Source organism: Asterias amurensis, chromosome 8, assembly GCF_032118995.1.
Source record: "Asterias amurensis chromosome 8, ASM3211899v1".
Classification (NCBI taxonomy): domain Eukaryota; kingdom Metazoa; phylum Echinodermata; class Asteroidea; order Forcipulatida; family Asteriidae; genus Asterias; species Asterias amurensis.
In genome coordinates this window covers 14,211,768-14,236,288 of record NC_092655.1, presented here as the reverse complement: position 1 = coordinate 14,236,288, position 24,521 = coordinate 14,211,768, and the positions used below count along the sequence as shown (strand labels likewise).

Below are 24,521 nucleotides of genomic sequence, written 5' to 3'. Positions count from 1 at the left end.
CGTCTAAAGTTGCCAACATTCCCCAACGGTGGCAGCACACAACTCGTTTAACTTGAAAAATTGTTGGTGAACGTTTGCAACTGTTAGCAACGTCTGCGCGAGTGGAACGCACCCCAGCATAAAACTGAACTGTATCAATTCTGACAGTCGATGTTCCATCTCACAAGCGCCTCAGTCTAACACCTAGGATTTGTACGCTATATAAGAACCTATTATTATTATTACTTCCAGACCATACCAATGAGCTCTTTTCAGAGCCAATGATACCTTAAAAGAAAAGCTTTTCACATGGTGTAAAGGTTCAAAAGACTTCAAATCAGATAACTGTTGTAGACTTTACCTCCATTTCTTTGACTTCCATCCAGGTTGGATCAGCTTTAAGGGTAGGTGTTGGAGTCATGTAGATTTCATCTCTCTCGATGGCAAGCTCAACGCCTGTTTTCTGTAGAAGCAGCCAAGGAATCACAGAAGAGGTTAGTGAGATGATAAAGCATTATTTGTTCATATGAATATTTGTGACGGCTGGAGAAACATTCTACATGCATGAGGGACAGGGAGATCTCGGGACAACTCAGCCGTAACATCATTGACCGAGGACACCACTCGAAATAGAAGAATTTGTTTTGGTCATCGGAAATAATAAGGAGCGTCAGTTGAGCCTTGATGGTCACTGCCTTCGACACCCAGTGCTACCAGCCAATTAAGTCATCGAGTGGGAGCCCACCCACAACAGGCGCGGTCCCGGAAGACCCACCAAGACTATACTCAAGACCCTGATCGAGGATGCAGGAGTTAACAACAAGGAGGAGCTAATCAGTATGCAAGATAGAGTTGAGTTGAGTGGCGTGTCAGATAAGCAGCTCTATGAAGTTTAATATGAAGAGTCTGCAAAAGCATTCTTCAATAAGATAGTTCTTCTTGCTCACCTGTGGTCCTTGCATATCAGACACAGATCTTGACATAGGGGTCGACATCCCCTCACTCCATTCCGGCATAGCGCTCAACACTTCGTCTTCTCGCTTACGGATGGCATGAAGCATTGCATTGTGGGAGCGAGCAGCCTCGATGGCCGAGGTGGCCTTGCTACGACCTGTGTTGCTGAAACTGAGAAGGAGAACATCATATCATGAAACAACCCTGTTTGGTGATGTGGGGTACCAAGGATAACCGGATACCGATCTCCAAAAAAGAATTACCATGCTTAAGAATCTTTGCAACTTTTCATTATAGATTCTGTGGATTTTGTGGATTGTGTCACTGATGTTTGATTATGTTGTCATGAATAGTTGTGAGCGTCACAACTGGTTCACCAAGCAGGAAGTTACAACTATTTTTGTAGTAGTCGTGGTGGCACAATTAATCGAGTAGTTTATAATGGTAGTCGTGACTCGGCTAATCAATCAATAGTTACGACTTTGACACTAGTCACACTAAAGGTCACACTAGTTGTAATAGTCGCCAAGGCTGTCTGATAGCTACGTCTTCGAGGTTCAAATAAAAGATTTAAGAATCACACTCACTTCCATGTGTAGCAGGACAGCACACCATCCTGAGCTCCACAGGTCAGAATCGACTGAGCATCCGTGGAGAGACAAACTTGACGCACACCCCCCTTCAAGAAGCTGTGAGCGGACACCACCATGGGACGATCTAGAGCCCCGACACCTCGTACCTGAACATGGCCGTCGGGGGAAGCTGAGGCAAGCCACTTCTGGTGATGGGACATGGTGAGGCTGCCCCCGGGGAGCTCATGGCCTTGGAATTCTCCTTGTGGCTGGAGGTACGAGGCTTTGTTGTTGGCCTGAAATACAAGTCAAACTAATTGTCTCTGGTTCGACAAGGTTTTTTTGTGTGTATGTGATTTGAGGCATTGCATAGTGAGGTATCAATGTATATGTGGTTTGCAGTAACACCATGTGCGTGTCTCATTGCCAGGTAGATTTTGTTCTTTAGAGAACTGTCTTGCTATTTATTTTACTACCGCAGAGAAGATTTGGGGATTTCAGAAGACTTTTCAGTTCAAAAAGGAACTAAAATCGGTTATGACTATTTAATTTTTAGAGGATCGTTATCAACTTCACTACCGTGGAGTGACTTTTTGATTGGTCTCAACGTTTCGACTAGCTTGCTCTAGTCATCGTCAGGAGACACGCAAATAACAAACAGACTTGACTTTTACTAGAACAGTTACAGCTACAAATTTCTTACAAAATGTACAACAGAACAGTGGAAACATTCGGTACTAGGAACACTTGACTTAAAATGACTATGGCCATGGAGTTAAATTTTAAGCGGTAACTTGTGACTAAGCAAGTCGTTGTACCATATATTATTTAAAATCAAACTCACAAATGGCTTATTGCCTCATATGAAACAGCCCTGAGATGTAAGACTTACCTTCTTCGGTGCTTCCTCAGGTAGAGTAAGTTTGTGTAGCTGTTTAGTGTCATAACTCAAAGTGAAGAATACACCACCGGTAGTCAGAGCAGCACCACAGGATGGTACCGAGAAATTCAGATTCATCTTGTTGATGGCATCTTCCTTCAAGTCACACTTTGCACTGGCCAAGAAACTATCAACATCTGATGACAAAATACAAAACATTTATTTTTATGATATGTGAGATGTACCCGCTGCAAAAACATAGGATTCGAACTGCCTCTAGCTACCTGGCAACCTCGGTAGTCTAGTTGGTAAGACACTGCTCTAGAATTGCAAGGGTTGTGGGTTCGAATCCCACCCGAGTAACATGCCTGTGATATTTTTCCACAGGACTCGGGAAAGTACTGAGTATACAGTGCAAACACACATTGGTGCATGGGTAAAAAATAAATAAAAAATTAATAGTAATATTTATTTTATGATAAAATATGACGCATTAAACAGCGCCAATGTGCGGATGAACAGGATTAAATGTTCAACTTTAGATGTGGAGGAAAAAATCCAAATGGGGAAACCCATGCAAAAGGTTAGGACTGAACACACATTCCACATTCAGAGGTGGTGCGAGAAGTTTTGAACCAGGGTCCACAGTGGTATCATCATCATCATCAATAGTCGGCTGCACGGCAGGCGGACACAAACTTTTCCCATTCTCTCCTGTCTTGTGCTATTCTCCGAATCTCAAGCGTGGAGAGCAGAAAATCCGGGGAGACTAATCTTCCGATGTACTCAGGGTACAGCAGGCGCTGACGACCTTGTTTGCACCAAAAGTTAAATTTACTGAACCTACCTTGAGCCAAATTGCTAGGAATGTCAAACTGAGCACATTTGTTGGCCCCGGGTCCGGCATCAGATGTGGTGCTTGATGTGACTAGTACTTTGACGGCTCCATGCTTCTCTTCTGTATTAGAGCAAATAGTCTGGACAAGCCCCTCAATCGCTAGACAGAAATAAAAGCAAATTCAACAATTAGTCAACTATTTTGATACACAGGATCATATCTATCTAGCGATGTCAAAGCACTGGACACTATTGGTAATTACCCAAAATAAGCGTGAGCATAAAAACTTACTTGGTAACGAGCAAAGGAGAGCCGTTGATAGTATAAAATATTGTGAGAAATGGCTCCCTCTGAAGTAACATAGTCGTTGAGAAAGAGGTAATTTTTCACTAAAATAATAAAAGACTTCAGGCCTGAAGCCTTTTATTATGCATCTGAAAACACACAAAGTTGGGTGCGGCAAGGGTGTTTTTCTAACATTATTCTCTTGCAACTTTGATGACCAATTGAGCCCAAATCTTCACAGGTCTGTTATTTTATGCATAGGTTTTGATACACCAAGAGAGAAAACTAGTCTCTGAAAATTACCAAACATGTTCAGTGTCTTTAAACATGATTGGTAATTATCAAATTAACAAACTATTGTTTTCAATCTGAAAGCTCACTGATTATACTAGTACCAATCCATCAGAGAAATATTTACAAACTGAATTTGAAAGTGCTGAGACTCACGTGTCTGTCCAAGAATCTTAAATCCAGACGAGGGTCGTGCATCCACCACAAAGACATGTCCATCGTCTGCCCCGGTCAAGAGATACCTTCCCTCCTCATCAAACACAAGCTGTTGGACGGGAGACTGGTGCATGTGAAGCCTCTGGACAATACGAGGGTTCTCTAGGTTGCTTAGATCCAGGAGGAAGACATGGCCGGTCAGTGTCCCTACAGCGACGGTGTGGGACGATGGGCTGCTAGCAAGACATGATGCCTGGGGGATGTACATGTGGGTTGTTTGGTTAATTATAATAATAATAATAATAATAATAATTCTTATATTGACCCCTTGCACACATGTCACACGCGGAGACTGATCCGCGCTCACCATGTTGGTGGGCAAGTTAGGTGTATTAATGCCGCGTCGCCTAAAACGCGCACTTTCACTGCATAACGCACATCATAGAGTTATATATATAAAAACAGACAGTGAAATTGTCCACCAGTATGGCGCATTCAAGATTTTTTTGATGATGACGTCAGGTGAAATGGGTCAATAGCGCATTTCACAATAACAGTCTCAGTGCCCTGGTCATTGGGCCAATAACATTCCTTTAATCTTTCTCAGCTCCCTGGGGAGTATACAACCTGGGCAACCGTAGCTCTTCAAAGGCTTTATCATACAAAATATCAACCTGTACCCTCGCAGGCTATGGCAGGTACCATTTATACCCCTGGGTGAAGAGAAGCAATTAAGAGTAAAGTTACTTGCTCAAGAATCATGACCAGAACCTGCAGCCGATTTCACGAAACGCTAGGATCAATCCTATCTCGAGTTAGGACGAGTAACCCGTCCTAACTTAAGATGAGTTCAATGCGTCCTACGTATTTGGATACGGAACTGAATATACGGAACCCTAAGTTAGGAAGAGTTTGGTGAAATCGACGGCTGAACCCACACTCCGATGACTTAACCAACTTGAATTTGATGCTCTTAACTACTTGGCGATGACACCCTAGTACACATTGAGTGCAACGCTTTTGTAGTAAGAAGCATCTGACTTACCGGTTTCTTCAGCGAGAGGCTGCAGGCAAGCTTGTTGTCCTCCATGCTCCAGACCTGAACCTCACCATTGTCTCTCACAGACTGCATGGAAATAATCACATCACAGCATCATCAATATATAAAATGGTCAAACTTAATGTCTCCAACTCAGTGATGTCCAGAAGCGCCCGGCTGCCGGCAATTTCGCCGGCTACTCAGTCCTTTGCTGCCGGTTACTTCTTTTTTTTACTTTTCTTTTTCTCTTTAATTTTGTTTGCCTCCTCCAGTTTTCCCCGTGTTCAATTACTGTCAACGACTAGAAAACTATTTGTGACCCACTTTGTGAAAATGACTCAGATGTCGCCCAATGCATTATTAAGATATTAAAATGTAAAACAATTTTTTGTTTTCCTTTTTAAGATAGATTATAGTTGCATGGTTAACCTTTAGAACACTTACTTTTAGGCAATAAAGCTATGAAAACAACAATTTTGTGGTCATACTTATGTCTAATTTGTATCCTTTTGCACGAAATGGTAGTTTAAAATATCATTTTACTTGTAGTTCGTTTGTCACCAAAAATGGTGTAGTGGCTAATTTCAAACGGGAGTAACTCAGCAAAGCGATACACCCCAAAGCTTAGACACATACCAGATTACTGCTGCTGATGTGTTCTTCCCAGCCATGCGTATAACTCAATTCCTGAATTTGCCTACATCTGACACATTTTCACAGAGCGGGTCACATTTTAAATGAAAAAACAACTCTTATACCATACAATTCAGTTTCCATTCCTGTGCCACGCTATAGTAGACATCAAGTTACCCAAGCCATTCAACCGGAACAATTTTCATAAGTCAAACAACTCTTCAAAACATAATACATGAATGAAATCAAAATCTATGGCAGGTTCAGGAGTCCATGTAACAAGAAAAAATTAATTCAATGGATTATGTATAAATTCTTATAAGAGATGTTAAATTTGCATAGGGGATAAAGAATATTATTATTTTTTTTTTTTAACCCATACACCGATGTGTGTAAATTCTTATCGTATTCGCATTCGCAGGAAGTATGAACCGGGCTTAATACAAAAATAATACAAACAGAAGGAGAAAATGTTTCCTGAATGAAAAATGTAATGCAAGGTGTGAAAATGAAATCTTACCACGCAGTGTTGTGTGCCGGGGGCCATCATTGCAACAGCAATAAAGTTACCATTGTGGGTGTCAATCAGATGCTGGGCGGTGCCTGGGTTGGTGTAGTCATACAGATATAAACAACCCTGTCGGATAACAACAAAAATATTTGGTTAAAGACAGTGGGCACTATTGGTAATTGTCGAAGACTACTCTTCACAGTTGGTGTATCTCAACATATGCATAAAATAACAAAGCTGTTAAAATTTGAGCTCAATTGGTCGTCCAAGTTGCGAGATAATAATTAAAGAAAAAACACCCTGGTCGCATGAAGTTGTGTGCTTTCAGATGCTTCATTTTGAGACCTCAAGTACTAAGTATGAGGTCTCGAAATCCAATTCGTGGAAAATCACTTCTTTCTCAAAAACTACATTACTTCAGAAGGAGCCATTTCTCACAATGTTTTATACTATCAACCTCTCCCCGTTACTCGTAATCAAGTAAGGTTTTATGATAATAAATATTTTGAGTAATTACCAATAGTGTCCACTGCCTTTAATACTTGATTGTTTTGTAGGGTGGTTTAAGAATGGACTAGTTTAATCTGAAATGGATTAGGCTGAACTAGGCTGAACTAGGCTGAACTAGGCTGGACTTCAATGGGAGACTTTTGGTAGTGCGCATGCTCAGACCTACGCGCACACTACTGAGCATGTGCGCACACGCTCAGACACGCATAAAAGGACCATTGTGTCTGCTGCCGCAAGCATCTCAAATGTCTCCCAATGGTTTGGATTAGACTAGATTCAAGTGCTTTTTGGTTGGTTTACATCTCACTTTTGTTGTTTTACATTTAATTTGATTCAATTAGATTGAATACCTTTGGACTACCGATGGCAAGCTTGGTGTAGCCCGGAGACCAACCAAGCGACGAGATAGCAGCTCCGCTATTCCAGCTATCAGAAACCTGCACCACACCGTGGTTAACGTCCAAGCATCGCAGGATACCATCGTCTCCACCGGCAAACAGTCCCTCACGATGCAGGGCCAAACAGTTGAGAGTACCCTCCTTGATTGCAAGACTCTTGCCTGGAGATGCTTTGGTTTCTTCGCCTGAAATTATCACCAAAACAAAGGTACCCTTTAACTACTAATGTCAACTAATAAGCCACAAGGAAAACTGACAGGGTAAAATTTAAATTTAGTTGGGATTGAACAAAGAAAAATTGATTGGAGCGCGACTTGAACCATTGACCTCCAGTTTCACGTGCCGCGCTTTATCAAGAGAGCTTTCTAGCAATAATGTCGGCGGTCTCCTTAATTTGACAACACATTTGTTCAGAACACAGTTTTGAACAGAACACAGAACACAAGTACCACTTGTTGGCTGAGTTTGAGCAGTTTATTTTTGGAAAGTCGAGAACAAGTGGGATCGCTGTTCTCGTTTCATCGGCTCAAAGAAAATGTGATAAAATAGCGCAACAAAAAGTGATTTGGTTTTTTAATAGTCGGAAACCTGATGGTAGAAAGAGACCTAAGTTTCTGCATATTTCTTTGGGATGACTATTATAATATTTGCCTAAGGCTAACTTTTAACTTATCAAAATTGACTATAACAGTCTATTTTAAAGTCACTTTGCATCTATTTTACTCATTCTATTGGGATGCTGCTGCCATTTTGTAAAGTGCTGTTGTCGAAACCCCCCCAAAAAGGTGGAGTGTGATCTTGTTCAGAGCTTATTGTTCTTGGGTTGTGTTCTCATAGTTTGGCCGTGAGAACAGTGAACTTAGGCTAAGAACACACCACCCGAACTCAACCAATTGTGGACCGGGGATTTAGCTCTCATGAACTTACCATCAGGCACAGTGAACAACTTCTGAGGAAACTCATCAGCAGTAGTCACCCTGGACACGAACCCAACCGCTTTATTATCTCCAGGGTTATACAGGACGCTGATAACCTGAGTCTCAGTGTTATACTTGAGCAGCTGGCCCCCTTGGCACCCACAGTAGATGTCCCCCGTTGCAGTCCAGCACAGGGAGGCAGGCTCCACCTTCTTGTGGTTCTCATCAAAGTTGGCGTCGAAGGCCTCGACATATTCCCCGACAAGGCCTGCAATGGCTGCCTTGTCTACGTTGATGCTGAAGGGTTCCATTCGAGAGCCTGGTCTGTCTGGGAAGCCGTCTTTTGTAGTGGTTTGGCTTCCAGTTTCGTCACCGTACGGAAGTCTTGTTTTGCTGTAGGTTAAAAATTAGAGAGTTGGTTAACAATAAAAATATAATAATAATAAAGGTGGTTTCTTACATAGTGCGCATACTCTGTGACACTCTTGGCGCTTTAACACCCAGTATTTCTTGGAAGGTACATGTATGTGGAACTACTTTAGTTATGAGAACTACTTTAGTTATGAGAACTACTTTAGTTATGAGAACTACTCCTTTTAAACAGGGGTAACACCGGGGTAACTACCTCTTTTTTGATAAGTGAACTGGGTTCTTTTACGCCCATTAGACAACACACAGGCTTTACGTCCCATCTGAAGGAAGGTTTGTACCTTGTTTATGGACACAAGTGTCACGTCTGGGACTCGAACCCACACTCTGATCAGAAATACCAGAGGTTGAGTCCGGCACTCTTAACCGCTCGGCCACGACACGCCACAGTAAATCACCACTGACCTTGGAATGAGAGAGAAGAGCTTATCAGCTTGCTCAATGGTCCACACTGTGAGCTGACCGGGGCCAATCACACTCAGTCTATGCCAGTCCGTTGGATTAAAGGAGATATGAGTGGCCTGGAGTCCCCACATGGACTTACTGCACAGAAGCTCGCCTGTTTCCCAGTTCCTACAAAATTAAAATTAACACACACAGGGTTTTATGTTTGTGTTTCTGCATTCAATACTAGATTGCAAGAACTTTGATATAAGCCACCTCAAGTTTGGGGTTATGTAATCGCTAAAATGGAACTGGATATTGACGACTGTTTTCGGGTACCTGGATACCTGGCACAGGCCTAAAGGCCCGGTCCCACTGCAGTGATAACGAGAACGATAACAATAACGACGCCAAGAACGCATTCTATTGGTTGAATGAGCATGTGCTTATTCTGAGTGGAGCAATTCAACCAATAGAACGCATTCTCTTTGCGTCGTGATCGTTATCATTCTCGTTATTGCTGTAGTGGGACCGGGCCTTAAGGCATTGCTTTCTGCTAAAAAGTATATAAAATTGAGCCCTAGGCACAATAACTTGCTAAGTCGAGAAAATTCTTGCTAAGCAAAAAATAAGGTATCAGCCCCCCCCCAAAAAATACAGTCAACATTGCTGTGACTTGAACTAAAATTGTTTCTTGCTTAGGCCGAACAAAGGAATTTTCTAAGCAGAATCTTCTGCTTAACAGCTTTACGAAATTGGGCCCTGCTCAACAGTTGATTTTGTGCTTACTACATTATTTCTATTTCATAGCACTACTAACCATATAGGTGCAAGAAAAAACACACTAACCTTCCAGCGTTGACAGTTTACTATTTTTTTTCATTTAAAAGTAAGCAGACCATTTTGCTTCCCACTAAAAGGAACTCAATGAAATTGATTGCAAATGGGTTAAAGCAAATACAAATTACAAATGCCTGCTACCTGAGATACAAGTTTTGTTATTTGAGGCTTTAAAAAACAGATAAATACTTACCATAGAGATAGCATGAAGTCAGGAATTGCTGAGCAACTGGCTAAGTATGGATGGGTGTGGGAAAATGCTAGGGCACTGTACTCCATTTTAGTTCCACCTGTAAACAAAAAACATGGAATGTTAAAATAACAATGAAGATGATGAGCAGGCTGGTTAAATATTGAAATTTTCGCAAACTAAAAATATTTGTGATAAACGATAAACTTGCCCCAAATTAAGGTTTGGGTTTGTGGTATTCAAATGCGTACAATGTATCATAAACAACACAGGCCGGATACTTCACGGAAGCAACAGCGGCGAATACCTCTGTGCCAAGGTCATTGCCTTGGTGCCCTTTAAATGCTGCAGTAGAAATTTACTCATAGGGTGCCCTTTACCAAGAAGAAAATAATGCCTTGGTGCCCTTGCCATTTCAAAAACGAATCAAACCAAACTTGCCGCTAGATTCTGCAGGGTTTCGAATAGTAAGGTTTGAGGGATGGAGCTCAATAAATTGGTCAGTTGAAGCATGGAGGTAGGATTCCATGGTTGAAGGTTGGGCAACTAACCTTGGCAAACAGACTTCTGTGTGAACCCAGGATAGGAGAATACAAAGATCCGAGGGTTGAGGCAATTCTCTGAGAAAGCGACGAGGTGTGTACTGCCACTGACTGTGAAGGCTCCAATGCCCATGCCCGGTGAGGAGTAAATTTCCTCACGGCCAGTGGTGATGTCGATGAATTTGATCCCATTCCCACAGACGTGGCAAAGGGTGTTGCGGTTGATAAATAACGCATCTGATCCACTGTAACCTTGCGCCCACCTGTAAAAAAACCCATAAATACCACAAATCAAAATGAAGTTGACCACGACAAATTATAACAAACATATTTGTTGATATTTTTGCAAGCAAAAAATAAGTTGATTAAGTAACGCATACAAATTTGTAAAAAAACACCACCTGAAAAAAACCTCAACCTTTACAGCAGAGGAAAATGCTTTACACAAAAGTGTGGGAAAACGAATGAAAAAGCGGTGGCAGGATATGACTTTTCCACAATTTTACACACAACAACAAATATTTTTAAAAATAGTATTACATTATAGTTCAGTATAGGGCCTAACATTAAACATTGTCATGTTTTTATTACATAAATTTAACAATAACAAAATAACATTGGCCTACCCCCCCCCCCCCCCCCTCCCATGGGGCCTATAAATTATTAAGTCAAGTAGTCCGTAGATCTTATTTTGGCAATCTGTTATTTCTTTTGATCAATGTCAAAGAGAGGCTAGCCTAACCTTTTTTGAAAATTTTGTTTACACAAATTATTCATTTCGTTTTTAATTTAAAAAAGACAACACAATCAATTTGTTGACATGACATTGGGTTGGATTTTTTTAATCAAGAAAAATACTGAAATAATCTATATTATACTCACGCTAGATCCAAAGTTCCAATATTGTCCATACTTTGAACGCTACAACAGCTTAAACAATCACATATAAATTTGTTTAATTATGAACTAAAATTTGTAAATAAATCGTGCACATAACAAAAACATTGAAGTTTTGACGATCCTACTGCAAAAGTCCCACTACTTCGTGCGTTCTCTGTTGCCAGGATATTAGCTGGTACTACGCGCACACGAAATTGAATGGGTTACAAGATTTAGTACCAGCGAAAGTTCAGCTGAATACCTAGTCTTAAAGTCAAGTCGGTAATTGGTGTGAGTGTGGCAGGTTGTTTGGATCTGCATTAAACGCTTGTAGCCTTTTTGATGTATGGTGGCCACTAAAGTTCACTTTTTGGTTTGGGTGATAAACAGTCAAATTTTACACAGTTTGTTTTTATAATAATTTGTACCCATATAGGAAACAGTGTTGTATTATTGTGTTCACCGCAAAATAGACACTGACTAACGACTTTTCATTAAGTCTACGTATCTGTTTTTAACCCGGAAGACCAACTAGTTGGCTCCCTGTATTCTGATAACGGTGTACAGTGGTACGTACAGAACTTGTTTACCATGGGGGACAGACTATTTCCACTAGTTACGTTTTGTATGTATCTCTCGTGCACGGATGACACGACACAGTCGATGCGGGTACATTTAAACGAAAATAACCGAATAAAAATGTCTGAAAACAACAGTCAAACAGACTCGCAGGAGGAAACTTCTTCAAGAATACCCGAAAGAGAAGAAGATGAATTCCAACTCCGAAGAAGAAGGATTGCGGACGTGTTCATGGCTGCTTATGGGAGAGGTATTTACCTGTTTTGTATTGACTATCTAGTATCTATACTGTTTTTTTTTACACAATTTACTAAAATTTAAAAGAAGACAAGATAATATAATATTTTATCTGAAATGGGCAACAACGCCCCCTATTGGCAGGTTAAAGTTGTAAAACTTTCCCTTTTCGTCCTATGTATTTTGTTTATTTATTTATTTGATTATCAATTACTGATTAGGTAAGATTTTTTCTTTTTAGTTTTGGGGAAAAGTTTCCGTATGGCGCCACCACTTTTTCATTCAAAATAAAATAATATAGTATCTAATTTACCGAATACCGGACACTTCGGCACCTTGCAAACTCGGCACCAGCAAACTCGGCACCTCTCAAACTCTGCACCCACAACCTCGGCACCTTGCAAACTCGGCACCCACAAACTCAGCACATGCACAACTACAAACTCGGCACCTGGTTGAAAAACGCTCAATCTGCCCACGGTTAAAAACTCGGCACCCAGTTCGAAATTGAAATAAATCCTGATCCCCGACGCGTCGTGTGTATTGGTTTCGACGTCGTACCGACGATACATACCTAATAATTAATATGTATTTTTCACTGTCATGGTGAGGTCGCCCTTTTCAAAAATCTGTATCAAAATAATTAAATTTATTTTGTGTAAACTTTTGAAGACGTTTTTGAGTCGAATACGTAATTTCGATGTCCAAGTATTTTTTGGGGAACATTTACACGAAACTTTGATCCAATAAAACACTAATTCAAAATAAAGCACGTGTAAATAATTTCTGTTACAGCGGTCGTGCACTGTGTTTTATTACGCACGATTCCACTAAACACCGGGTGAGCACGCTGGACTGTCGCTGCCGCCGTCGTGGTGGGGCAAAAGTCCCCCACGGCCGACGGCCGCACGCTCCCAGATCACACTCTCTTCAAAATCAAAAAGTCATTGTCAACCAAACGCTAACATTTTCAAAGCCCAATACATCAACAAATAGCGATGCACTTTCACCAACATTAAAAAAAACGAAAAACAAAACAAAAACTGTGAACGTGGGGACGTAAAGTTTCCGAATTCCGGGGAAAAAAAATCTCTGATGCCAATTTTTCGAAATTTCGGAAGCGGTTATGGTCATATAAGCTAGCATAACTACTTATTATGTTAACTAAATTTAAACCAGTTTTTATGGTGTTAATACCACTCTTCGGGTGGTATTTGCTGTTGGTGCCGAGTTTGGCTTGGTGGACCAAAATAGGCCGGTGCCGAGTTTGTTTGGTGCCGAGTTTGTTGGACCAAAAAAGGCCGGTGCCGAGTTTGTTTGGTGCCGACATTCTTGGTGCCGAGTGAGTGCCGAGTTTGCGAGGTGCCGAGTTTGCTAAGTGCCGAGTTTGCTGGTGCCGAGTTTGCAAGGTGCCGAAGTGTCCGGTACCCAATTTACCTGATTGATATATCCCTTTTTGTAAAACTGAGTGAAAAAGTGGTGGCGCCATACGGAAAGTTATCCAGTTTTGGTAATGTTAGTATAACAAATCTTTTTAATTAAATAATGTTAATTTTTTTTCTTTTGGTAAAAACACCATAAAAATAGCATTGAAATACATTGTCACTTGGTCACTTGGTGCCAACATCTTTCTTTGTATCATTTAAAGTCATTAGAAATCAGCTGATTGTAAAGTCATGAACAGTTGCGATAACAACCTAACCCTCCTCCCGACGGCGAATATATCCAATGAGCTGACTCCGCCCACTTTCTTTGAAGTGCGAGCATTGCATTGTATTGTGTAATGCATTGTTCCTTATGTTGTGTGGTGAGATAAACTTCTTGAAAAATAATTAATTTGTGTATTATAGGCCTAATAGAAAATTAATAAAAATGTCAGATGTATTTCTTTATAGATCTTAAAAACATCGATCCAAAGAGATTAGTGGATCTTCAGAAACTCCGAGATGGTGAAGAGTTAGAGACAAACACGAAGCCAAGTTCTCCATACAACCTCCAGACATTGCTGTGGATACTCGCAACTGCTGCAATCCTGTATTACACAGACCTCATCCCTGCTATTAAAGAAGACCATCGAATTTACAGGTAGGTTAAATAATGAACAGCTTTATCCCCAAGATTTTTTCCAAACTGTTTGACAGTGTGGACAAATATTTTGGAAGTCCTGCCTTGGAAGCATGTGAATTAAAACAAGGTCCACTGAAAAAACAACTACTGTGTAATGTGTAAGAGCAGTGAATTCAAACTCTGGTGTTACTTATCAGCAGAGTGTGGGTTCGAATCCCCAGCCGTGACAGTGACACTTGTGTCCTTCAAAAGCAAGACACTTAACTATTGGTTCGTCCTTTGGATGGGTCATAAAGCCGTTGGTCCCATGTGTTGCGTAACACATGTAAAAGAACCCAGTACACTTATCGAAAAGAGAAGGGGTTCGCCCCTGCGTTCCTGGCTGTGGCTGCTGTATGCGCCGTAGGACCTTGTAAACCCTTATAAGGTGGTAAATAATTGGGTCTCAGAATTCATCACTGCAATCTTTCTGAAAGTTTATGTATACTCAGTACCTTGTTTGGCAGATACGTGCGCTATATAAGACTTCAATATTATAATTATTATTAATGTGGGGCATTCTAAATGGTGTATGTTTATTTTTTCGTGAATTTGATCTCAGAAATACCTAAAAAAACAATATTGAAAACAAAGTAGAGAGCCCTCATGTCAATTCCCTGGCATTATAGATTGGGAGCGCAATGTTTTATTTTCACGATAGATGGTGCACAAAAAATAACCCCAAAACACTTATCATGAGAAGTTAGGGGTTTATGTCATTTTTTCTGGTTCATTGAAAGCATCCTTGCTCTATGTTGAAAGCATCCTTGCTTCCCTGAGGCTTCAGAGCTACAGTGCTTAAGTTCATCCTTGATTTCATTACCAGAATTTAGTATAAATAGCGCCACCATTTATTTGTTCTCCTCTTTTTTATCCACTCAAGTGTTGTGTTTGAATGTGTTTCTTTTTCAGATCCTGGTTGTACTTGGGCCTTGTTTTGCTGGCCATACCTGTTTGCATTGGTGGTTACCTCATTGTGTTCTTGAGCTGGATTAAGAAAAACAGTGATTGGGAAAATGCAGTTCCCATGGCAATCCCACTGGCAACTGGAACATTTATAGCTGGTTCCATTTGGTAAGCTCAGATCTTTCAATAAAACTATATATGAATATAATAGATGTTAAATTTGCATCAGGGATAAAGAATACTAATTTTGTTTTTTACCCATACACCGATGTGTGTAAACACTGTATACTCATGTTGGCAAAGCAAGAACAATTCTTCAAATATTTACTTGGGCTACACTGTGCAATTGTTTGAAAAGGTTTACAGAAAATGTCATCTAGGAGTTAAATTTGTTTGACAAAAAACTATTGAAAACATCAAAAACACACAAACCCTCTGTTTTATAGTGATTGTGATGATTTCTTTATTCTTGATTTCATATTTGGCAAAACAAAAAAACTCCCTCCCTCCCCCATACGCGAAAAAAAGGACGATCAACAATTTTGTTTATTATGTAGCCTTATAAAGTCAGCTTACCAAGTTTAAATTTCTAATCTCCTGGTTTTCTTGTTCTTTCGATTACAGTCTCAACATTGCTATATGGCCAGTGTATAGTATCCTGACTCCTGTGATGCTGTTTACATTATTCATGGGATTCATTGTTGTTGTCGGCCTACTACCCAATATCTTCTGAATTTCTTAATGCCATATAAACATCAGGGCTATATTTGTAAATAATTGTATTTGTATATGTTTCTAAAAAAAAAAAAAAAGTGTTTCTATTGCAATTTTTATTGTTCAATTTTTGTTTGTGTAAATATTATCAAAGACGAAGTGGCTTATACTTTAACGATAGCAAAGGAAAAAAGAACACTGGAATAAACTTGAATCAAATAATATTTATTATACCAATCATTTAGTTTTCCCCACATATCCTTAGCCTGTGTGGGAAGGGATAATTTGACACATCTTATTAGCCGGGTCAAAGGTTGGCAACTTGGCAGGCACAAAGTGTACACTCGATAAATTAATATTTATAATCTGTGTAATTTATTAAATGGGTAAACGGTTGCTATTTCCTCCAAAAAATTAATGACCATAAAATCTTACTTCTTTTAAAAAGTCAAATGAAGCTCTGCACCTGTTTATAATATTTAACATTTTAATAACAATTCCCTTCTAAGAAAATTGGTTTAAGAAAAAAGATTCAAATAAATTTCAATCTGATGAAGCATTTTTCAGATTGGTTTTTCAGTTACATTTTAATCTTCAAGCGTGGCTATAACTGCACCAGATTTTTGGCGATATCTAAAACAACGCTACTACCTTTTAGAATGAAACTTCCACATGTTAGTTTGAGTGTATACAACTACATTTAAAACAAACAAACAAACAAACAAACAAACAAACAGATAAAAGTTTTACTTTGCCTTTAAACCAAAAGAGGTTTTTAAGTTGTACTTTCTTATCATCACTTTCTAAAAGATGGTTTAAAGCCATTGGACCCTTTCGGTTCAGAAAAAAAAACAAAAGTTCACAGATTTACAAATAACTTACAGGGTTTACAGTAAGGTAATGGTGAAAGACTTCTCTTGAAATATTATTCCATGAAATGCTTTACTTTTTGAGAAAACAGCAAAACAATATCAATTCTCGATATTGAGAATTTCGGTTTTATTTTAAACACATGTCATGACACGGCGAAACGCGCGGAAACAAGGGTGGGGTTTTCCGTTGTTTTCTCTCGACTCCGATGACCGATTGAGCCTAAATTTTCACAGGTCTGTTATTTGGTATAGAAGTTGTGGTACACAAAGTGTGGGTCTTGGACAACACTGTTTACCGAAAGGGTCCAATGGCTTTAAAACACGATAAGTGACATTCTTTGAAAAAAAGTTACCTAGCTGTTACTTTCTTATCATCACTTTCTAAAAGATGGTTTAAAACACGATAAGTGACACTCTTTGAAAAAAAGTTACCTAGCTGGCATATACGCTTGTTTAATTTCTCCAGTATAAATGACAGATTCACGTACTATTTAAATTAGTACATTGGTGCAATTTGACAAGTATGAAAGTAAAACAACTGTAATATAACACAATTAAATGTAAAGCTTCAATCAACTAAAGTTGAGCTGTTTCTCTGCCATTGAAATTTACTTTTTGTATTTGAACACAATTTGGTATATGAAATAAATATATTTTCAATTTGAAGTCAAATTTATGAACCTGTATGACTATGGTTTCAATCTTAACCAATGTCAACGATCTTAAAAGAGTTAACACTTTACATGACTCAATGAAACAGATGAGATTCCTATAAAGCCTTGAACTTTGCTCCTTTAAGGCAGTGGACACTATTGGTATGTACTCAAAATAATTATTAGCATAAAACCTTTCTTGGTGACAAGTTATGGGGAGAGGTTGATAGTATAAAACATTGTGAGAAACGGCTCCCTCTGAAGTGCCATAGTTTTCGAGAAAGAAGTATTTTTCCGTGAATTTGATTTTGAGACCTCAGATTAAGAACTTGAGGTCTCGAAATCAACCATCTAAACGCACACAACTTCGTGTGACAAGGGTTATTTTTCTTTCGTTATTATCTCGCAACTTCGATGACCGATTGAGCTCAAATTTTCACAGTTTTTTTTTTTTATGCATATGTTGAGATACACCAACTGTCAAGGCTAGTCTTTGACAATTACCAATAGTGTCCACTGCCTTTAAGGAGCACAGCCCTTTTCCCATGATAAGGGTCACCTCCTTGAGGAAATGTAAATTGTATTGTAAACACCACAGCAAAAGTACAAGGCACCATGGCAATTGCTGTGGGTGCCATGGGCAATTTTGAGACTTGTCTTGTATACTATGATGGGAGGCCAGACTAATTTATTCTTTCGGCCTTTGTTTTGGGAACAATGATTCAAGTCAAAGAAACCAACAAGATGGCTGCACCAAGAAAATGAGTATGATCTAAGCCCTATCCTTAGCCATGATTTGCAAGCCTGGAATTATTACATTGAGGCCACGCAAGCCTCAGTTGCCCCTGGTCTTGGCCTTCCTTTCAGAAGCTACCCATAGACATTAAGATTTTCCAAAAGAAGTGCCCTTTCCAAAATGACAATGGCCTTGCCCTCTCAAAAATGAAACTCAGGAAAAGCCTAGCCTGGATTGTAACACTGTCCTATGTTTGACCATCTCTACAATCTAATAATTCTTGAACCATCTCGAGTATCTCTTCTCTGCTCATCTCAAAGTTCCGCTCCATCCATCGTTCCTTCAGTCTCTCCAGATACTCCCCAAACCTTCTCCCTTTGGGCACTCCAGCGGCAATCAAGTCTTTCCCAGAGACGGGGAACTTCGGAATCTCCCACTCCTTCAGTTTCTCGTAGAGTTCTTGCTCTCCTCTGTACTTTAGAACCTCAAGAGTGTACGTGAGGACTCCTTTCTCTTTGCCTTGGAGCTTAAAAAAAAACCACACAAACTTGATAATACAATAGCTCAGTTGGTAGAGCGCTGATGTGTTAATCTGGAGGTTGTTGGTTCAAGTACCACTGTAATATGGCTTCGGACTGGCACCCCTAAACAATGATATTGACTAATAGAGAGACTAACATAGGGCTAGACAGCTCAGTTGGCCAACCAAGAACAGACTGGACAAGGGCCTTTAAACCAACATGATGTAAAATTTTCGTAAAGGATAAAAACTTGCTAAGCACAGAAATATATTGCTTAGCAGAAATAGGTTACCGGCCAAATGGCCACACAGTTTACATTGCTGCTAAGGAAAGATATTTGTTCAACTGCTTTATGAAATTGGCTGCATGTTGCTTCAAACATAACAGACCGGTCCATTTAGCCCCGCCCCATTACGTATTGACCAATCACAACCCATTACCCAACCAAAAGTCTGACAAGTTAAGGTCTGACATGCGTGTGCAAATGCTTGGCACGTGCGGCAGAGTTGTGCAGAATGGCATTGGAGTGGCTCACGTGTTCTTGCTCACAAGTGCGCCATGGGCAGAGCCTAATGGCGTTTGTACTTACTGACACAACAATGTCTTTGTACGGCTTCAATGAATCACTTTCATAATGTTTGTCGTCCCTCTCGGCGATTATGAACAGAGCCGTTTTCCTCTCATCTGCTGACATTTTAAGGCGTGCCTCGAGTTGTAAGACTTCTTTCTGTTCTTTTAACAATGATGCAAGGAGAGTCATTGGTTTGGGCTCCATGGATTGCGACCGCTCCCACACACGACGAAAGTTTGTGATATTTGTCTCCGGTGGTAAACCTACAAATAAACATCAAGTTAAGAGGAATTTACTTTAAAACCAAGCCGGAGAGTAGTTCCATATTTCTCAGTATTAATGACCCTCTTGATCTAAATTCATCAAGCTAAAACAGTGCTCCATAATCTTTGATTAAAGGAAAAACTTTTGTAGGCAACCAGTCACTAGGGATGTAAGTAACAGTGTGCATGTATTTTGATTGGTAACAGTAACCAATCTTTGCCCACACAACTTCTCAAAGTCTTGTGTTAAACAAATTTTACCTTTTAATATCTTTGTGAATGTGGGCTTTGAGGTATTTCATGGTGATGTATCAATGTAGTACTTGTATATTTGGTTGGCGATAACACCATGTGTATGTCTATTTGCTGGGTTGATAATGTCACTTTGAGAACTTGCATTGCGAAATAGATGCTACTTGCGTGGAGTATTTTTTTGCGGGGGAATTCGTGAGACTTCTCTCCTGCCGCAGAATAGAACACAACTTTGTGACATTACACTATAATTGATGGAGTCAGATTGGCTGGTGATCATGGTAGTGACTGAACAAACGAATGAATGAATGATTGATTTACCCATGTGCTGTGTGAGTTGCAGATCATGCATGCATTCCATCAGACTTGCAGCATGATTTCCAGTGACCGTTTTCTTCAACTCCAGCCAAATTCTCTCTCCTGAGATCCTGGCCAAACCCTCGGCATTCTCTCTGATTGCTTGTAGGGTCTTAGAGCAGTGTGAATTGGGCTCCTTGGCGATGCGGCCGTAAAATCTCAAGGTTAACAACACAATAATGGATCAGTTTATCAGAAATGACCCTGCCTTGGTGGCGTGTCGTGGCCGAGCAGTCAAGTGCACAGAACCAGAACTCTGGCGTTTCCGATCTGATGGCTGCGGGTTCGAGTTGCGGTCTGAACATTTGAGTTGTCAACAACCATTACACGATTTGCCCTCAACTTTATTCGTGACTGGCCAGTTAGGACTAGTTAGCTTGTTATTTTACCAGTCCCAACAGTTTTGTTCACTAGTCTGTAAATGAAATGCGATGGGGGTGCTTTTCAACACTGAACTAGCCAGCTTGACAACTTGGTGTGGATTTTAACCAGTCCTCAAGTGTTTTAACTGCCATTTGGCCAGTGGACCACTGTTACCATCTGAATGGTTTCAATTTAAATGTTTTCAGTTAATCAGGTACAGGAAACTTTTTAGACGTCCCTGGCTTCATACAACCACTAAACAAAATACATAACAATTTAGAAACTAACCTTCAAAAGTGTTCTTGTAAATTGTAATGTTGAGCGCAATTTCAGAATTTGCTCAATCTCCAGATTGTGCTATGCAAACTTGAGTTTTTGGCTCCGTATTTTTATCTCAAATTTGAGGGCTTAAGGCCTGGTCCAACTGCAGGTTGAATGAGCGTGTGCGTATTCTGCGTGGAGCAATTCGACCAATAGAATGCGTTTTCTTTGCGTCGTGATCATTATCGTTTTCGTTATCGCTGCAGTGGGACTGGGCCTTAACTCTTGAGATTATGCCCTCAAAATACGATTCCATGTCAACACTGCCACTGTTTGCATATTGTTACCTGAAGTATCTCAAGATACGCAAGTAGTCCTCTTGTATTCTTGATGTTGCGTTCCCAACGAATGCCACCTTGCACCTTTCCAAGTCCTCCTTGCCTTGAAAGTAGTCAATCAATGTACCATCCAGAGCTGAAAAATAAAACAGACAACATAAGGTCAAGCCTAAAATAAGTGCATCTGTCTACTACATCAGAACTTTGCCCAGGCTGGATAGTTGGCATAGATTGTCAGGGCAAGGCCATTTTCATTGAGCAAAGGGCACTAAGGCCAATACCAGAGCACCAGACACCGTGGCCTCCATGTAACTCTATGCCTGGGGGTTTCCCAGAGTTATATGGGCTCTTTACTGTGCATGTTTTTACAGCCAAATCAATCGTGTACACATGGTGTTGGGCAGGGAGGTTTGACAGACTCCTCAACATTAATGATCTCAAATCTTGTTGTAGTGAACCCATGTTTTGACTTTGTTGCAACTTTAAACCCATGTCTTATGTTGGATCATTGTTCTTACCAAGGAACCTTTCTTATGTTCCATCTGTATTCTTACAGAGGAACATTTCTTATCTTGGATTCTTGTTCTTACCAAGGAACACTATCTTGGATCATTGTTCTTACCGAGGAACATTTCGTTTGTAAGGTCCTTGCCCTTACCAAGCAACATTTCTTATCATGGACCTGTATTCTTACCGAGGAACATCGAGTTGATGGTGAGGTCCCTCCTCTCAGCATCGGTTCTCCAGTCCTTTGTGAATTCCACCTCGGCGTGTCGGCCATCTGTCACTCGATCCACCCTAAGGGTAGTCACTTCAAAGTTCTCCTTGTTGTTGAGTCTTGCCGTGATGGTGCCGTGCTGCTCTCCCTTGGTATTCAACATCCGGATGCCTTCTCGTTCGAACATGTTTTTCATCTCGGTGGGTGTGGCCGTGGTGGCAAAGTCAATGTCATGAGGTTGCTTCTGTGAAATATAAGTGAAGGAGACATCTACGTCTAGTTGTGATAATCTCTGAGCATCAATCAAACAGGAAAACTAAAAATCTTTGATAAATTAGAAATTTATATTTCAGCGAACTATTGCTAAGAGATTTGCCCCAAAATAACTGGAACTTAGCGAACCTTGTTTGGTTGTTATGGCTCTCTTTTAACATTGGTCTTGTCATAGTCACCATTAGTAATGTATGATAAGACATTATAAGATTATAAAAGAGAGCCACCTCAGCACATCAAGATGGGTTAGCTGGAACTTTGAGCGAAAAAAACCCAAACTAAGAATAACCCACCCTCATGAGGAGATCCCGCACCGCTCCACCAGCAATCCTCAACTCATAATTATTCTGTTTAAAGATTTCCGCCAGCTGCCTCAACTCGGGAGTGAAGACTGCGTGGAACTCTGGCGTATCAAGCTTCATGGTTGAAGAAGTGACGCTCGCCTGCCTGATACCGAAGATTCTCAGAGAAGGTTTGGCCTTGCAGGTTGAAGTAGAAGAAGACAGTAGTTGATGGACGGCTCGTTGGAGGTGGATTCTACAGGGTCTTACTCTTAGTGCAAACCCCAACATCTGCTTGGAATTTGATGATCAATTTTCTCCTGACTGAAACAAAAGTGTCAAAAAACTAAATTTAAAAACAACCACTGATCATGTTTAAGGATATTCCATAAAAAATATGACTATGCTCTGCTGCGGGTCTGTCTTTAGTCCATGATGATGGTTTCATACTCTACAAAAAAAAAAAACATAAATTGAATTTTAATAAATAAGGCCTATAAATATGATATTTTGTATCAACAATATTTTTCATAAATTAGTAATAGTATATTTCGATAATTTTTTATATTAACGTAATTTTTTATATTAACGTATAAATTTTAAATAAATGTGGAAGATCGAACATATAATTATCAATTATAATTTATAAACAACCTTGTCACCGTGGTCAAGTGGTTAGACTGCAGGAATTCCTACCTCGAAATTGAATGAAAACAACAAAAACATTACCAACAATCTTACTGACATATGACAACTCAAATTGCTGGCGTGCACATCCGCAGCTGGCCAGCCGTAGCGGATACTCGTAACGTACACAGACACTGAACTGAACTGTGGGCTAGCCGCGGTAGGATTTTTGGGACCGTACCGCATCCTCTGCTTACCTTTGAATTGGGAAAAAAATAATGATGCCATATATCAACCGATGCCCTAATTATCTTCATTTGTTAATACGAAGTATGCAAACATGTATTAAAACTTGATGGACATTGAAATGTTCACACCACTCACCGATCTTGGAAGACTTCAACTGGCCCCATTTGTTTTGAGTTTTTCCTGTTTTCACGGCAAACGAGAAAGTATGGTTTCCCGGTGAAGCCATACATGGAAGAAACATCTGCAGTGACTACAAGTGTTCTTTGAGACTCTGTGTATGACTGTATAGCCAGCAGTTGCCTTCATTTTATTCAAAATATTCTTTTAATAAATTTTTTAAATTACCATGGTAACTTGGAAAAAAACAAAAAACATTTATATATAAAAAATGTGAATAATTACTGGCTTCAAAATCTGATTTCTATTTATTTTTTTCCTATTTTTTTTTCTCAATATTTATAATAAAGCGTATAAATAAACAGTGATAATTGAATCAACAAGCTGATGTTAAAATTTTAATATAAATAATAGCATTGATACGAGGGTTACAAAATAAAAATCTCCAAAAATATTAGAAAATGATATAAGGCACATGGCTTCTTCAAGCCTCGGTATTTTTTTTTCAAGAATGCTCAGCAAAACATTCAGTCACATGAATTGTGAATTGAAATAGTGTTTGATGAAACTTTTTCGGTGGGCAAATATTTTTATATATGGCCTCAACATTATGATATATTTTTGTAACTTGTAGAAATGCCTAAAATACCAAACTTTTTGCATTTACAAGTGCAAATGACCAGTGGAGCCTTACGTGTTTCTAAGTTTTGGTCAAAGAAGAGGAGACTCTTTGCTTGGTAAATAAAACCACACAATTTTTTATCTAAGACTGTTTACATCGCGCACAGAGAGGTAAAAGATTTGCCACGATATTAGGGACACCTCGAAAACAGGACCTCCTAGTCCTACGGTATACTAAAAATAGACGACATCAGTCAGTGATTTCGGTAATTGTCACTTTGTAAATCTGACTCTGAACTCAAATCATCAAGGTATCAATACTACCAAAAGCATAAAAATTAGTAATTACCGTTACCTTGCACTGAATGTTCCAGCGAAAATCTGCACGACGGCTAACAACGGGTGTTCCTAACAACACGTGAACACAAAAAACTTCTTGGGCGCCGCCATCTTTGAAAATGCCCACAATCCACCGCGCTCAAAATCGGGGGTGCGTTCCACTCGCGCAAACGTTGCCAACAGTTGCGCACGTTCGCCAACAATTTCAAGTGGAACGAGTTGTTCGCCGCCACCGTTGGCGAACGTTGGCAACTTTAGGCGAACATACTTCTGAGGTGTTTGCGAGTGGTTTTTAAACTGGCGGACAAGCATACCGTATTATTTCTTTGTCACAAACATA

General features: G+C 39.9%; 3 protein-coding genes across 9 annotated transcripts in view; 1 reads left to right on the top strand and 2 right to left on the bottom strand.

Moving 5' to 3' along the window:
* LOC139940760 (cilia- and flagella-associated protein 43-like) overlaps window positions 1-11,395 on the bottom strand; it is a 33,969-nt gene extending 22,574 nt beyond the window's left edge. Inside the window, exons 1-14 of the mRNA XM_071937137.1 lie at window positions 11,231-11,395; window positions 10,358-10,611; window positions 9,810-9,906; window positions 8,798-8,965; window positions 7,974-8,356; window positions 6,999-7,231; window positions 6,148-6,264; window positions 5,001-5,081; window positions 3,956-4,208; window positions 3,233-3,382; window positions 2,398-2,582; window positions 1,521-1,801; window positions 927-1,104; window positions 341-442 (exon numbers count right to left, since the gene is read on the bottom strand). Of these exons, the coding sequence (XP_071793238.1) occupies window positions 341-442; window positions 927-1,104; window positions 1,521-1,801; window positions 2,398-2,582; window positions 3,233-3,382; window positions 3,956-4,208; window positions 5,001-5,081; window positions 6,148-6,264; window positions 6,999-7,231; window positions 7,974-8,356; window positions 8,798-8,965; window positions 9,810-9,906; window positions 10,358-10,611; window positions 11,231-11,259 (2,511 nt within the window). The 5' untranslated portion in view covers window positions 11,260-11,395. The remainder of the gene's footprint in view (window positions 1-340; window positions 443-926; window positions 1,105-1,520; window positions 1,802-2,397; window positions 2,583-3,232; window positions 3,383-3,955; window positions 4,209-5,000; window positions 5,082-6,147; window positions 6,265-6,998; window positions 7,232-7,973; window positions 8,357-8,797; window positions 8,966-9,809; window positions 9,907-10,357; window positions 10,612-11,230) is intronic.
* A 449-nt stretch (window positions 11,396-11,844) lies between these two features.
* Window positions 11,845-15,817, top strand: LOC139940659 (transmembrane protein 128-like). Its single transcript, XM_071937014.1, has 4 exons — window positions 11,845-12,056; window positions 13,939-14,128; window positions 15,062-15,223; window positions 15,680-15,817. Exons 1-4 carry the CDS (start codon window positions 11,855-11,857, stop codon window positions 15,786-15,788), a joined length of 663 nt encoding a protein of 220 aa, XP_071793115.1. The 5' UTR covers window positions 11,845-11,854; the 3' UTR covers window positions 15,789-15,817.
* Window positions 15,818-15,973: 156 nt separating this feature from the next.
* LOC139940658 (CCA tRNA nucleotidyltransferase 1, mitochondrial-like) lies at window positions 15,974-24,456 on the bottom strand. Of its 7 annotated transcripts, none has more exons than XR_011786486.1 (8): window positions 24,198-24,456; window positions 22,241-22,552; window positions 21,651-21,918; window positions 20,966-21,092; window positions 19,959-20,152; window positions 19,141-19,385; window positions 17,074-18,556; window positions 15,974-16,994 (listed from the first exon to the last, which is right to left on the bottom strand). XR_011786486.1 is itself a non-coding variant. In XM_071937012.1 (8 exons), exons 3-8 carry the CDS (start codon window positions 22,517-22,519, stop codon window positions 18,278-18,280), a joined length of 1,392 nt encoding a protein of 463 aa, XP_071793113.1. In that variant the 5' UTR covers window positions 22,520-22,552; window positions 22,958-23,112; window positions 24,192-24,456; the 3' UTR covers window positions 15,974-18,277. The 7 variants fall into 7 exon arrangements, 6 of the variants coding, with proteins under 6 accessions (XP_071793113.1, XP_071793110.1, XP_071793111.1 ...); XM_071937012.1 differs by adding an exon at window positions 22,958-23,112 and having other exon boundaries at window positions 15,974-18,556; window positions 24,192-24,456; XM_071937009.1 differs by adding an exon at window positions 22,958-23,112 and having other exon boundaries at window positions 15,974-18,556.
* Window positions 24,457-24,521: the final 65 nt, after the last annotated feature.

Bases quoted from the DNA above. Each gene is read 5' to 3' on its own strand.
- LOC139940659 (XM_071937014.1), top strand. From the start codon at position 11,855: ATGTATCTCTCGTGCACGGATGACACGACACAGTCGATGCGGGTACAT. The intron at 14,129-15,061 runs GTAGGTTAAATA...TTTCTTTTTCAG, and splicing joins GAAGACCATCGAATTTACAG to ATCCTGGTTGTACTTGGGCC. The intron at 15,224-15,679 runs GTAAGCTCAGAT...TTTCGATTACAG, and splicing joins TTTATAGCTGGTTCCATTTG to TCTCAACATTGCTATATGGC.
- LOC139940658 (XM_071937012.1), bottom strand. From the start codon at position 22,519: ATGTTGGGGTTTGCACTAAGAGTAAGACCCTGTAGAATCCACCTCCAA. The intron at 21,919-22,240 runs GTGGGTTATTCT...TATATTTCACAG, and splicing joins TGCGGGATCTCCTCATGAGG to AAGCAACCTCATGACATTGA. The intron at 19,386-19,958 runs GTAAATCAATCA...GTTTATTTGTAG, and splicing joins GCAACTCACACAGCACATGG to GTTTACCACCGGAGACAAAT.